The sequence below is a fragment of the Ictalurus furcatus genome, chromosome 16 (assembly GCF_023375685.1).
Source record: "Ictalurus furcatus strain D&B chromosome 16, Billie_1.0, whole genome shotgun sequence".
Lineage (NCBI taxonomy): Eukaryota > Metazoa > Chordata > Actinopteri > Siluriformes > Ictaluridae > Ictalurus > Ictalurus furcatus.
The window spans coordinates 1,297,437-1,312,345 of NC_071270.1; the positions used below are offsets into that span (position 1 = coordinate 1,297,437).

Below are 14,909 nucleotides of genomic sequence, written 5' to 3' on the forward strand. Positions count from 1 at the left end.
TTTAACGACCGTATCCTGTTTCAAAACTAGTCTTTTACATCTTTATTCGGCGAGAGATGTGTATGGCGCTCGAGCAGGTGCGTGTTTGCAAACCGTCGAGCCGGGTGAACATGTGCTGCTGCCAGATAGCACGGCGGCTCTGGTCGGAGTTTGGAGAGAGCCGGAGTTTGTTCGCACCACGCTGGGCGAGTCTCGGTAAACAGAACCCAGAGTTAATTAGATGGCAATGGAGAACAGTGTGTTATCAGGCAGCCGGTGCCCGTGCCTCCATGTGCCTCCCTGTGCCTCGCACTCCAGGCTTCAGAGAGGAGGAGATGAGCTTTTTACATTTTTTTTTTTTCAGAAGCTCGTGAGCTGCTGATAGCGCGGGCCACCCGCCAGCCTCGTCATTAACACCGGAGAAGTTATCTGGAGTTATCTGAGCGCGGGGCCAGGGGCATAGCTGTGAACAAAGCACTCGGTTACTGCCCTTTATTGTTATCACACGTGAACACAACACCACACTCTAATTAGCCTACGCGAGAGCTTCCCTCGAAACACTCTCTCTCTCGCTCTCTCTCACTCACACACACACCGCAAACGTTCCACGCGTTAAACATCCGGAGACGTGCTGTTGCAGGAAAATAATCAACAACAGCATGGTGTGATGGAGTAGAGTCGGCACGTCCTGAAGTGTCGTATTCCGCTTAACCCATAACGTTTTTGCCAACAATTACATGTCTTTTATTTATTAAAGGATGATACGTTGAGCTTTTTAATCAATTCAGAGTTCCAGTTGTTGTTGCGGAACATCTTGCGTCATAGCAGCTATAAACGGTCGTTCCCTCGGCAGCCTCTCTTTGTTTATTATTTATTTCTTTTTTAAAAAGTTAATTATACAGAACACTCCGCTTGTGGCGTTACTGAGAAACCGCAGCTCGCGAGAGACTCCTTCCGTAAATGTTAAATAAACATCTTACAGGAAGTAATATATTTTTCTTTGTTAAATACCAACGTGGTCATTTTCAGGTCTGGGTTCTGCATAGCAGTCCGCATAGTATCACGTGTCTGAGGATGAGTTGTTGCTATAGAAACCATATAAATATACGAACATGCGTGTACGTTAACCCTTTACCGCATGTCGTTGCCGTATGGCAACAATTAATCTATCTCCAACGTTTTGATAGGCAGTAATCCAAAACGACTATTTTCCTGTGTAACTGGAAAAAGATGGGCTTTAACTTTGACGTCATAAAAAAAATGCCACGTCTGATGACCAGGAAGTGCTGTTTGCACTTCCTTTTCTGCAATCACATGACCTGGTGAAGGTCGTCATCGGAGAGCTCGCAGAATGTGATTCATTTCCAATATTTAGGCAAAACTACATTAAAGGAGAAAATGAAACACTATCTGAGGGTTTTTTTTTTGTCATTTAAACGAGTTTGTATATTTTAAGTATTCTGTTAAATGGTCAAATGTAATTGTTGCCATACGGCAACAACATGCGATAATGGAACTGTGGTGTGTGCAGTCATGATGTGAAACAGGCCTACATGCGCTTTAGTTCATAAAGAATAAGAATTAAAGATACTTCACCCAGAATATGTTTGGATCTAATTTTTGTATGTATTTTTAGTGAGTAGATCCGTCCACGTTAAAAAATAAATTCTGCAAATGTAACAATTCATGCAGCAGAGGGTGAAATACATGAACCTGCGAATTTGAATGACACGTTACGATTTGATTGGACAGCGCTGTATTAGACTGCCATGTCATCATTATAGCTTTATAACTGAGATTGCCCGGAACGAACATTTGGAAGCTTCTTAGATAAAACTGGTCACTAAAGAACATTTTGGCCTCATTTTCCTCCAGTGCGACAGTGTCGTCCATGTCACACGTTCAGAGCTGGAGCAAATCATGTGCAAACATGGCCCATCTCCTTTAGATCGCTCCAAGCAGCTGTCAAATTCCCCGCTCTGGCTTCGATGTGCATCCGCGTTCGTCTCCCTGCAGAGCCATGCCGCTTTTGAGCTGCTTAGCAGCCGTCTGTGACCTTGTCTCATCTTATCAAACATAAAACACTCTTGGGTGGTCATAAGAAAAAAGGGAAAAAACTAGCAAGGCTTGGATAGTGGGGGAAGAAAAAAAAAAGTAAAAAGAGCACATAATCACAAAGGCATGGAGCTGTTTTTCTCAGACAAGATGCGTTTAAGCGCTGATGGAAAATAACTTTTTTTTGGTGTTTTTTTTTTAACAATGTGGGAACTGTTCCAGGAACCCTGTTGCTGAGAGACACATGCACTTTATAGTTTCCCAACATAGTTAAAGATTTTTCTTGATGTGATACACACACACACACACACACACACACACACACACACACACACGCACACAAACTAACAAAACAAAACAAAACATATGAGATTAGTTTTGAAGGCAAGACACTAGATATGAATAAGGTCATTTTTAAAAAACAATAAACAATAGATACCACGATGAATCTTTCGCAGTCCATCGCTGGTAAATTTGTTTATGCAAATGAGGCTTTGTCTAATTAAATATGCACACATTTGCATACTTTATGAAAGCAAAAATCTAATTTTTTGGGCTGATGTTTGTTTCACAGTGAACACACCGTGTGGAAATCAGTTTGTTGGAATTTTATTTTATTTATCACGATAAGAATGAACATAAAGATTTTTTGCTCTGAACTTCGGTTAAAAGGAAAAAAAAGACAAACAAAAAAAACAACCACCATGCAGCGAGTGGCAGTCCCGTGAGCCGAAACGCCTCGTCGATGGAAGAGCTCGCTGGTTTGATTCGACAGGAAGTCTAAGGTGACTCAAATAAGCACTCTTTCCATCCACGGTGAGCAGAAAAGCATCTCAGAAAGCACGAAATGTCAAACGTTGAGGCGGATGGACCACAAGAGCTGAAGACCACATCGGGTTCCTCTCCCGTCAGCCAAGAACTGAAGCTGAGGCTACAGTGGGCTGCGCGGGATCATGCTGAACAGATGAAGATCACCGCAGAAAGAAACCGTGTAGAACAACGGCGGTCAGAGACGGATCCGAGGGACGGAGAAGACAAAGGAGGACAAGAAAGGAAGCTGTGGAATGAGAGAGAGGAGAGGAGTGAAGAAGAATGGAGGAGTCACTGGGGAGAGAGTGATTAAGGGCAGAGCTCAGATGGCGAGAGAGAGAGAGATGGTTGAGGAGCTCGGTCTGTAGGGACTGCTGTTGCACTCGCTTCACTGAGCAGAAGATTACTCACTCCACAAAGTCCATTTCTCTCACAATGCCATAAATCCTCCGTTCCAGAACGTGCCTGATTCTGCATAACGGCTCACCCTGACACCGGAGAGACACTCCAGCTGAGGGGGTTTCATTTGCGGTGCGACGCTGATGGATGTCGACGTTGTGGCGCGAGCGCTAAAACCAAATGTGCATTGCAACCCTTTAAACAAAGAACTGGCTATCGATTAGCTCTCGCAGCGAGGGAAACCCGGCGGGCGGCGGGCGGCGAGGTGAGACGGAGTTCACGGCCGTGGGTTTTGTATAGACGTCGCCTTCCCGGGTTCGCCTTGTCCAAACGCATATGCTCCTCATGATCATCGTATATGTATGAGAAATGCATATGAGCTTTTTCCCCCATGATGCATTGCTGAGCGCTTGACAGAAAACATCTTTTTGTGCAGAGCTTTTTATTAATATCAGTTTTCCAGTAAGCAATTAAGGATTAAAAAGTCTCTTTCTCTGTCTGTCTCTTTATTTTTATTTTTTTTAAACGAGCGTTGTGATGGATTGACTAAGAGCTTGGGTAAATAAATCAGTTCTGGAAGGCATTAGCCCAGTTTTCCTGTGCTGTTTCCTCATTATCTCGCTAACTCCGTGCAATCCGCCGCTCCCCCAGGACCCGTTACAGAGGCTAATGACCAGTCATAATGCTGCTGTTTAATGGCCGAGCCGACAATAAAGTATTTTAATTCCTTTTCTCTCTCTCTCGCTCGTAATGGGATGAAATTAATGTCAGCGAGAAGCCTGCAGAAGAAGCGCGAGAATGATAACGAATAGAGAGAAGAGGCTCGGCCCGAGATCCGACGCCTCAGACGGTCGTAACGAAAGCACAGGAAGCGAGGCGCTGAGAGGAGCGTTATTATGGGGGTTAACTGTGTGGGGTCTGAACTCTACAGCTGCTTTATAAATCAGTGCAGTCTGACCACGGGGAGCGCCGCGCTTTCCGCGAGTCACGTACAGTTCGATGTCATTCGCTCACACGTGCACGGGACGCTTTTGTTTCAAAATGAAACGTTCTCTGCGAAGGAAGTCAAATTAACGAACAGAAGTCGTGAATGACTCGGATCCGTGTCAGCAGTCACTGGCTAGCTGGTGGGAAGAAGACGCCGGACTGCCATTAGTGCCTGAAGTACTGCTAAAAATAGCGAGAGGAGAAAATGGCAGCAGGATTTTGCAGGCACTGCGATTTAAGAATATTTTAATCACCCCCCCCCCCCCCCCCCCCAAAACGTATTTCTGCATATCCCATTTTTATCACATCTTGTATGGAAACAGTGAGAGTCTCCGAGTAAAAACTGGAGAATCATCTGTAGGATTGTCGACTTGTAGTTTCTAGGTCAACTCTGGATTTCATGAAACAAGCATATATTAAACTAATTGTATGGGGGCGGGGGGGGGGTGTCCTTTTTTGTTTTGGGGCAGGACAAGAACAAAACAAAAGTACAATCAAGTAAAAAGCTGCTTCTTTCATTTCCCTCCATTTTGAAACGGCGCATGAATGAACACGTGTACGGCGTGTTAAATGATATTGTTTTTCTTTGCTAGCTAACACGAACCGAACGTTTGTTTCCGTGAAATGTGGCGCACTTTATTTCCCTAACAAGCATTCGGTGCACGTTAAGCTTGGCGTTAGCGTTAAGCTTAGCTTACCTTCACACTTGCTACTTTTAGTTGAACAAAATAGCGGTTTAGTTCCCTGTCTAAGCTTGCTAGCCAGCTGTTAATGCTAGTCAGCTAGCTAACTCTTAGCATTGAAGGAAAAATCCATCGTATAAACTTTATAATCTCCGTGATCTTGAACGGTCCCAGATGGATCTTGTAACGAAGCACTTTAAGTTCTTTAATGTGTCCCTGTGTTTACAGATTCACGCTAATAGCGAGAGCGAGAGCGTCTCTGGCGTATAACTCTGCGCAGTCGCGTTGTATTGTGGTGCTGGTTTGTTGGATGCATTTTCGGTTGTTCCTGCGAGAAGTCCGTGGTTATGTGCCGCTCTGACGTCACGTCGTGTCCGTCGTCTTCCCCGTGTGTTCGCAGGACGTGGTGGTGGTGGGGGAGGAGAACTTCACCACACCCTGCTATATTCAGATGGACGAGGAGGCGTGTCACATCCTGACCGAGACGCTGGGGACGTACTGCTTAGTGGGTCAGTCAGTGAGCGCAGCCACCACCAAGAGACTGAAGCTGGCGGTGTTCGGCCCCGTCACCTGCACCGCCCTCGAGTACAACATCCGCGTGTACTGCCTGGATGACACGCAGGACGCCCTCAAAGTGAGTCCGCGCTTCCACGTGCACACCTGTGCAACACACACACACACACACACACACACACATAAAACAGCACGATAACAAAAACACACACTGTTATTATTATAAATTATCATAAACCAGAAATGTTAGGAGTAGAGAAAGTGGTGTGTCACTGTGATCATAATTATAGTTCCATAAAACATAAACACGACCACCATCGTCATTATTATTATTATTATTATCATCATCATCATCATCATCATCATCTCCTGCTGAAATTACACTTCACCCCACTCTATTATTAGGAAAGTTTTTATTTGTGTGTGTGTGTGTGTGTGTGTGTGTGTGTGTGTGTACATATGTGCAGTTATTTTAGTTGCTTGGTGTTGTATGTGCTAATTTGTACGTGTGTGTGTGTGTGTGTGTGTGATGGTGTACATGTATACAAATTATGTAACAGGTATGCATATGTTTTGTGTTAGCTTAAATGTGTGTGTGTGTGTGTGTATTTAGGAATGTATCAAATTAATGCATGTACAAACATTTAGTATTTGTGTGTGTGTGTGTGTGTGTGTGTGTGTAGTTGTTTGTGTACATGTGCTGTATACGTGTTTGTTTGTGTTTATGTATGTGTTTGTGCTCACTCTTGTATACTTACATTGCACGTGTGTGTGTGAGCTGTGTGTGTGTGTGAGCTGTGTGTGAGGTGTGTGTGAGCTGTGTGTGTGTGTGTGTGTGTGTGAGCTGTGTGTGTGTGTGAGCTGTGTGTGTGTGTGAGCTGTGTGTGAGGTGTGTGTGAGCTGTGTGTGTGTGTGTGTGTGTGAGCTGTGTGTGTGTGTGAGCTGTGTGTGTGGGAGAGCACAGATGAGTGGTAGGAGGCTACAGGCTCGCTTTCATGCTGCATTCATTTGAATAGAAAGTCCGTCAGCCAACTGTTCTCACACACGGAGATCTCAGAGCTCAGAAGAAAAAATTCATTCACGCCTTTTATCGCTCTTCTGTCCCGTTCCGTCCCGTCTCTCTCGGCTCTCTTGGCTCTCTCGGCTCTCTCGGCTCGACCCAGTCTAAAAATAAAGGAACGGAATACGGTGTAGGTTTTAAAAGCATCACAAAGAGCTCCAGAAACAATGACAGTCTGTTTGAAATGTGCTACCTGTAATTAAGAGCTAACTCTGTGTGTGTGTGTGTGTGTGTGTGTGTGTGACCTGTAGGAGGTGCTGCAGATGGAGAAGCAGATGGGTGGGAAGCTCCTGGACGAACCAAAGACCCTGAACTTTAAGGACAGCACCCACAACCTGCGTTTGTCGCTGCATGACGTCCCGCACACACAGTGGAAGAGCAAACTGCTGGCCAAGTACCAGGTACTCGATCTGCAAACGGAATTAATAACAAACATGGAGAATTTATTCTCGCTTTCGGGAAACGTGCTCCGATATGCAAACCGAAACCCGTGAGCGTGAGCGTGAGTCATGGCTGCCGCCCGGGAGCCTTCATTTCATTTCTACAGAGAAGTGTAATATAAAACGCCTGATTAAATACCGTCTTGATACTCTCTGCAGGAGCTGGCGTTTCAGCAGGTATGGAGCGGTTCTCAGAGGAACCTGCAGTGCACCTTCACTCTGGAGCGCTTCAGTGCCGCGACGGTGGAGCTGGCCTGTAAACTGTGCGTGCGCCAGGTGGAGGGCGAGGGCCAGATCTTCCAGCTCAACACCACGCTGTCGGAGGTCAGTGACGCAGCTGTTCGGTCCGCTTAACGGGAGGCACGACACGTCTAGAGCATCTAGATGTAGATTTTCAACCCAAAGAACCTTGAGAGGAACCGTCCTCTTCTGGGTGACACCAGATTTATAAATCGTTACTCTTTTACTACAGAAGCGAGTGTCTTAGGAGGGAAAGTAATCTACCTTGTCCAGGTGAGAAGCAAAGGTGAGACGTCCGCGTAGGACCATCCACAGCATCCCAGACGGCTTTACGGAAGTTCTGATCCCTAACGAGCAAGTCGGTGGCGGTGGGGCAGTTGGTCCAGCTGTAATTCCATTACAGTGTGCTTTAACATGTAATAGGACACAGTGGGTCGGTGAACAAAGCATATTTGTGTCGACGTACCGTACACATGTATCCGGTTCTCCATGTTGGTGTGTTCCGCATCGTTCATCTTCAGCGTGCGATCGGTCAGAGCTACGGTGGATCCGCAGCGCACTGAAGCGGGAAATGCGCTCTCGATGGGAGCGTGACCGGAGACGTTATTGAGAAATCCGTTACGATCCACGCAGGCCAGCCGACCGATATGAAGCTGACGGAACAAACACCGTTGATTAACGTGACCGTGAGTTGCCATGCCATGCGTTTAGCGCCCGTTTATTCCTTCATCCGTAGTAACCGTCTGATCAGGGTGACGATGGTTTAAACTTAGATACTACAGGGTGTCCCAAAATTCTCCGTACGTACGCGGAAACGAACACTTTGGCTAAATGTCTTGCAAAATCTTCCGTATTTCGTTTATATCCTATAGATTTTTTAAGAACGTCTTCGAATGAAATCGTTCCGGCGGCTGGGTCGGGAAGCCGTCGCGAGGTCGCGATGGGACTTTTACATGGAAACGTGATGAGCAGACCTCACACACACCGTTACCAAACTCGTTAACAAGACTCGAACAGACCGAGAAGCGTACATCCGCTAGGAAAGGTACGACCGACGTATGCCGGCCAACACGCTGTAGTCCCCTGTGTACAGACACCATGTAGTTCATTCATATTTCGGGACGTAGATCCAACAAAATTGGGAATTTGCCGGGTGCACGCAAAAATAATACGTGTGTAGGCGGGATCTTCTGAACAGTCCCGTGCGCGTCTCTCGAGTGAGGTAGAGTTTGAGGGACTGTTAGTGCCAGAGGAATGCTGAGAGGTTACAGCTAGCTCGCCGCGTTGCCGTGACAGACAGCACGATCAGAGCGGCGTTTTGGAGTTTCAGAAAGGAGCTGATGTTCGGCTCGCACACGCAGCGGGACGCTGGGATGTTGACAGTCTTTTATGAGTCTCACAGACGCGAGATGTTCGGGAGAATTTTTGGATGCACAATTAGAGCCGGTGTTTTAGTAGCCTCAGCGTCGTGTTTGCACCACATCGATTCTTTCAGCTCAACTCGGAGAAGCTCTTTCTGAGATGAAGGCTAATCAGCCTCCTGTCCCTGCAGCTGACATCTGTGCGCAACAGAGTGGAGTGATGAAGGTGCGGACGGCTTCCTGCACATCACTCTGAAGCGAATTACACACTGTTTGATTGTTCTTGCCATCGCCACGTCTCCCTTGATGGCAGGCCATCTGATTTCTCTCTCTCTCTCTCTCTCTCTCTCTCTCTCTCTCTCTCTCTCTCTCTCTCTCTCTCTCTCTCCCCTTCCTCCCGAGAGGGCCTCCATGAGTGACTGGGCACTCGGCTAATTGTCATTAAGTCCTGAGAGCTGGGAGATTGCACATGACTTTCTCTGCCTGGTTCCCACAGGAACTCCTGCAGGCTGCCGCTGCCGAAAACAGCTGCTCAGCCTCAATACTCAACACGCCATGCTGCAGTGACGTCTTAACAAACAATCGAATCTTCCGGGATAAACGATTAATTCGTAAACGTAATCTCTTCCGCGAACGGGTTATTCCAAAGTACACAAGACTTCTGCTCGGTAAATATATCTGAAAATACTGTACGAGCCTCTGTTCCTATCAGCTGTCTAACAGATTAGGGGTTATGTTTTACTTGTCGGTTAGTTAGAGATACACTCCTCCGCCCCCTTTAAATTAGCCTAACGGAACTGGAGTGTTCAGGCATAATTAAAAATAAATAAATAAATAACCAGATTTAAACAGGACAGATTGTGAAGACAAGGTGTGGCGTGATGCAGCCTGAAGCAGAACGGAGTCACTCTTCACTGGTGACTATTTACAAATAAACGTGCGTCCTGACGTTCCTCTCGTACAGCAATCCGACACCGATGACCTTTATAAATCATTAATAGATACTTTTTGTCCGTTTATAGTTATGTTTGTTGCTGAAGATGGAAAACTTCAAGTGACAGCTTTAACAGTCTCGAATTGTTACAAAGCGGCGACACTGGAGACTCCTTCCATGAATCTTAAATAACCCTAACCCTAGGAAAAATGTCAATTCAACCATAAGTGCAACTAAATCACTCATTTTAAAACACTCGCTGATTAAAACCTGTGGCTGTTAACGACTCAGACAACTTTTTGTTATAAAAAAAAAAAGTAATTTTGAATTGTTTTATATTCTTATATAAAACACTTAAATCACATTTAAAGTGGCGTTAAAACGTTTTCATTTGTGGACATACACACACACACACACACACACACACACACACACACAGTATAAATGGGTCTATACAAATGAATTAAAAATGAAAACAGGAAGTGTCAGCTGCTGACTTGTGCCATGTCTCTGTCGCCCCCTGCAGGACTCACAGTGTATTGATACGTCTCTGCTGGACCCGGCGAGTAACATCACCACGCTGGTGGGCCCGAACGCCTTCCGTATCCCTCCATCCATCCGGCAGAAGCTGTGTAGCAGCCTGGACGCCCCTCAGACCCGCGGCAACGACTGGAGGATGTTAGCACACAAACTCAACCTGGACAGGTGAGCCGCAGTGTGTGTGTGTGTGTGTGTGTGTGTGCGCTGTGAGAAAAGGCAAAGGCGCATACAAAAAAGTGCAGCTAAATTCTTGTGCTCCCCTGCAGCACTGCTTCTTTCTCTCCCTCTCTCTCTCTCTCTCTCACACACACACACACACACACACACACACACAGCCCCCCCCCTTCCCCTCCCCTCCCCCCCCCGTTTGACAGCTTGTGTGAGAAGTGCAAACTGTGTTTTCAGTTATTGAGTTCACATCTCAGCAGGAGCCGTCTTATCTTCAGCAGCAGCAGGAGCCCGGGCCAGCGGTGTGTGTGAGAGTGTGCGTGTGTTTTGTGTGTGTCCATAAGGCATGGAAGGCCCTCCCCCTCTCCTCCTTTTCTTGATTTTTCTCTGTCCGCTTCCCGTCTCTCTCTTCCTCTTGTTGCTGTTGGGTTGGATCGTCTCCCCTCGCCATGGGGAAAAACCACGCTGCTGTGAAAATGGAGGCGGGGATGATGAGAAAATGACCTCGTTGTCTTATACATTGATAAAGACGACGACTCAGAAGTGTCATGTTTACTGTAAATGGTCATCTTCTCCCGAATGCCTGTGGGTGTCTGAGTCAAATTTTGTGATTCATCATCGACTTAATGCTAGCGATGAGCATCACAGAGTACACAGTGTGAGCTTGGTTTGTGATGTCATTAAATACTCATCTCAGCTTTGGACCAATCGAGTCGAATATGCTAATTAGAGAACAACGCTGTAGAAACTGGGCACTTTTTTAAGTGCTGGCTTATTTCGCTATAACGGCATGTCATGTTTTATTCCTCGTACAACGACGGCAACAATTCCAATTTTTTCAATTCATTAAGGACCGGCGCGTCACGCTTTGTATCCGTTTATAGCCACGAGTAATGTGGTGGAACATCCCACGAGGGAAAAACTGTCCGGGGGAGGGGAAAAAAAAAAGTGCCGACACTGGAGACTCCTTCCATAAGGGTCAAAGAAACTTCTCCTTGTTGAAAATGTCCCCACAGCAACGATTAAAGATTTTTATTGTTAAATAACAGCACGTTTTTAATTAGTTCCTTAGCATCCTTAGATCATGTAGACTGTCCACCAGACAAGTCCCTGTGAATGAGCTGTTACTATAGAAACGAGAGATATATCACATGAAAATGTTTATTTTAGTGCATGCACTAATTTTAACACTTTCTAATGATACATTTAGGATACCTTAAGGCTCTTTAAGGACAATTTCATCCTCTGTGTTTAATTACAGAGGTGCCATTTACCAGAAGTGTGAAAGATTAGGTATTTATCTCTCTCCCTCCCTCCCGCCTCCTCTCCCCCCCACTCTCCTCCCCCTCCCCCCTCTCTCTGCAGGTACCTGAACTACTTTGCCACTAAGTCCAGTCCAACCGGTGTGATTTTGGATCTTTGGGAAGCACAGCACTTCCCCGACGGCAACCTGAACCGATTGGCTGCCGTGCTGGAGGAGATGGGTCGCCATGAGAACATTGCAATGTTACCCATGGCAACCGAGCACTGATGCCCGTCAGGCACATCGGAAGACTGCAGAAGTGATGGGTGAATAACTGGGGGAAGGAGCGCGGTGGACTGGAACACTGCAGCGGGACACACGGGGCATGGTGGCTTTTCCCCACGCAGCTCTACGCTGGTGGGAATCGAGCGGAGACTCTCAAATGCTTTCGTTACCACGGCGACGTATACAACTACAAAAAAAATTATATAGAGGACCGGAATGGAGAAAATTCAGGACACATTGTACTTAACGCCCTGTCTGTACACTTCCTGGTACAGTCTGTTTTCGTTTTCTTTTTGGTTCCTGTTTTGTTTCATTTTTTTTTTTTTTTTTTTTACTATTTGTCAAATCAGTTTCTTAGGAAACGCGTGACTTCTGCTGTCCAGATATTGGACCTTGTCCACTTTCTTCTCTGACATATGGGATAATCTGTAATAGACCGTGATTGGGGGTGGGGTGTGTGTGTGTGTGTGTTTAGGCAAGGCCCCAGGTAAGAGGAATAAAAAGCATAGAAACCCCTCGAGTGCCATCGACCCGTGTCAGTCCTTAACGCTTTTCCCATTAAAATTGATCAAGTTGATATAAACATTCCCTTGATGATGATGATGATGATGATATTTAATATTGCCTTTATTTATACTCATTTATTACTATTTTCCCTCATGCAGCGTCCCATTATGTATTTTTTTTTCCCTTATCATTTTTCTACCTTTTTTAAAAGAAAACAAATCCTGCATTGTCTGCCGTGTATGTTGTTTTTTTTTCCACAGTGCCACCCAGTGGGCATTCTCTGCAACTACAAAATTTTTCAAAAATATGCAGCTTGTAAATAAGCATTCAAGACCATTGTACATGTAAAGTTTAACAGTGTTATCGTTCTCTGGTTATTATTTTCGGATTAATTGCTTTCGGTTGCATTTGTGGTCTGTATTTAATCGCAACTTTAATCGAGACATGAAAAAAAAAGAAAAATAGCAGTCAAATGCTTGCTTTTTTATTTTTTTAAACTTTTTTTTTTTTTTTAACCAAGGTCACGCTGTTGGAGGTTTCGTAAACATTTCTCCACTGTTACTGGGCCCGTGTTCTCTGCTTTAGTCTGCTGGGAGAAATCTAACCTTGGCAAAGGAAATCAGGAAAACAGGCACGGAGAGGAAAAAAAGCCACTGATCGGTTACGGATTTAGTCACAGGTTTTATCCAAAACCGCATACTAATGCACTAAACCATATCAGAATCATTTTTTTTTTTAATAGTAGGAATAATAACAATACTAATAACAATAATAATAATAATAACAATACAGTCCATTGGCTACATCCAAAACTACAGATTATCATAGGAAATGGTATTGTAGACAGAATCTGTACACCTTGGCTACGTCCAGAACACCAGGTGTGGGCGATATGACAAAAAATATCATACCATATCATATATGATACTTGAAGCCATTTATATGATACACAAAAATGTATCGTGATATTTGCAAAGAAAATTACATCAAAAACAATTATGTATAAAAAAAATAAATTAAAAAAATTAAAATGCTTTTTGCCCTTAATGCCCTAAAAATTCAGTTATTTAACACTGAAATGGAGGAACGGCAACAAATTCTGTGAAATAAATAATAAATAAAATAAAATAGACTTTTGCCTCAATGGAAAAAAAAAAAATCAGTGCAAAATTTTCACATCAAATCAGCTGCTACACTCTGTTTTTAATTATTATTTATCTGTGATCTCAGTATTGTGTTGTATTACAGTATCGGTATTACACCGATCAGCCATGACATTAAAACCACTGACAGCTGAAGTGAAGAACACTGATTCTCTCATGTGAAGGCGTGGGGTTTATTTATGAGGCAGCAAGTGAGCAGTCAGTTCTTGAAGTTGACGTGCTGGAAGCAGGAAAAATGGGCGAGTGTAAGGATCTGAGAGACTTTGACAAGGACCGGATAGTGATGTCTAGACGTCTGGGTCAGAGCATGTCCAAAACGGCAGGTGTTGTGGGGTGTTCCTGGTATGCTGATGTTAGTATCTACCAAAAGTGGTCCAAGGAAGGAGAACCGGTGAACCGGCGACAGGGTCACGTGCGCCCAAGGCTCATTGATACGCGTAGGGAGCGAAGACTAATCCGTCTGGTCCGATCCCACAGAAGATCTACTGTAGCACAAACTGGTGGAGAAGTTAATTCTGGCCCTGATAGAAAGGAGTCAGAACACACAGAGCATCTCAGCTTGTGTACGGAGCTGCGTATCTGCAGAGCGGTCAGAGCGCCCATGCTGACCGCTGTACACTCGAACGCGCCTACAATTAGGCACACGAGCATCAGAACTGGACCATGGAGCAAAGAAAGAAGGTGGCCTTCGTGTGCATTGCTTACATGGGGGAGAGACGGCTCCAGGATGCACTGTGGGAAGAAGGCGAGCCGGTGGATGCAGTGTGATGCTCTCGGCAATGTTCTGCTAGAAAACCTTGTGTCCTGGAGTTCATGTGGATGTTACTTTGATCCGTACCACCTACCTAAACACCGCTGCAGACCGAGTACACCCCTTTACGGTAATGGTATTCCTAATATCAGCGTCCTCTTTCAGCCGGATAATGCTCCCTGACACACTGCAGATGTTGCTCAGGAACGGTTTGAGGAACATGACAAAGAGCTCAAGGTGTTGACTCGGCCTCTAAATTCCCCAGATCTCGATCTGATCGAGCCTATCTGTGGGATGTTCTGGACAAACAAGTCCGATCCACGGAGGCCCGACCTCACAACTTACAGGACTTACAGTGGTCTCTCAGTGGTTAAGACGTTGGACTATTGATCATAAGGTCGTAAGTTTAAATCCCAGCACTGCCAAGCTTCCACTGTTGGGCCCTTGATCGAGGCCCTTAACCCTCAACTGCTCAGTTGTAAAATTGGATAAATTTAAGTCACTCTGGATAAAAGTGTCGGCCAAATGACTTAAAGGATCTGCTGCTAACGTCTTGGCGTTAGACACCACAGCACCCCTTCAGAGGTCTCGCGGAGTCCACGCCTGGACGGCTCAGAGCTGTTTTGGTGGGACTAGGAGAGTGGGACCTACACGATATTAGGCAGGTGGTTTTAATGTTCTGGCGGATTGCTGTACATCATGATGATATCCCGTAGCTCTACACAGCACGGTACTTGTGTTAACTATAGCAACCTTTCAACTAGTTCATTTCAGTCGTGAATCCTGTGTGC

General features: G+C 45.4%; 1 protein-coding gene across 2 annotated transcripts in view; it reads left to right on the forward strand.

The window, feature by feature from the left end:
• Positions 1 to 13,117, forward strand: part of unc5cb (unc-5 netrin receptor Cb) — a 147,509-nt gene extending 134,392 nt beyond the window's left edge. For both annotated transcript variants that reach the window (XM_053645280.1, XM_053645279.1), the window contains 5 exons: positions 5,314 to 5,547; positions 6,738 to 6,887; positions 7,086 to 7,250; positions 9,988 to 10,166; positions 11,535 to 13,117. In XM_053645280.1, the coding sequence (XP_053501255.1) occupies positions 5,314 to 5,547; positions 6,738 to 6,887; positions 7,086 to 7,250; positions 9,988 to 10,166; positions 11,535 to 11,700 (894 nt within the window). In that variant the 3' untranslated portion in view covers positions 11,701 to 13,117. The remainder of the gene's footprint in view (positions 1 to 5,313; positions 5,548 to 6,737; positions 6,888 to 7,085; positions 7,251 to 9,987; positions 10,167 to 11,534) is intronic.
• Positions 13,118 to 14,909: the final 1,792 nt, after the last annotated feature.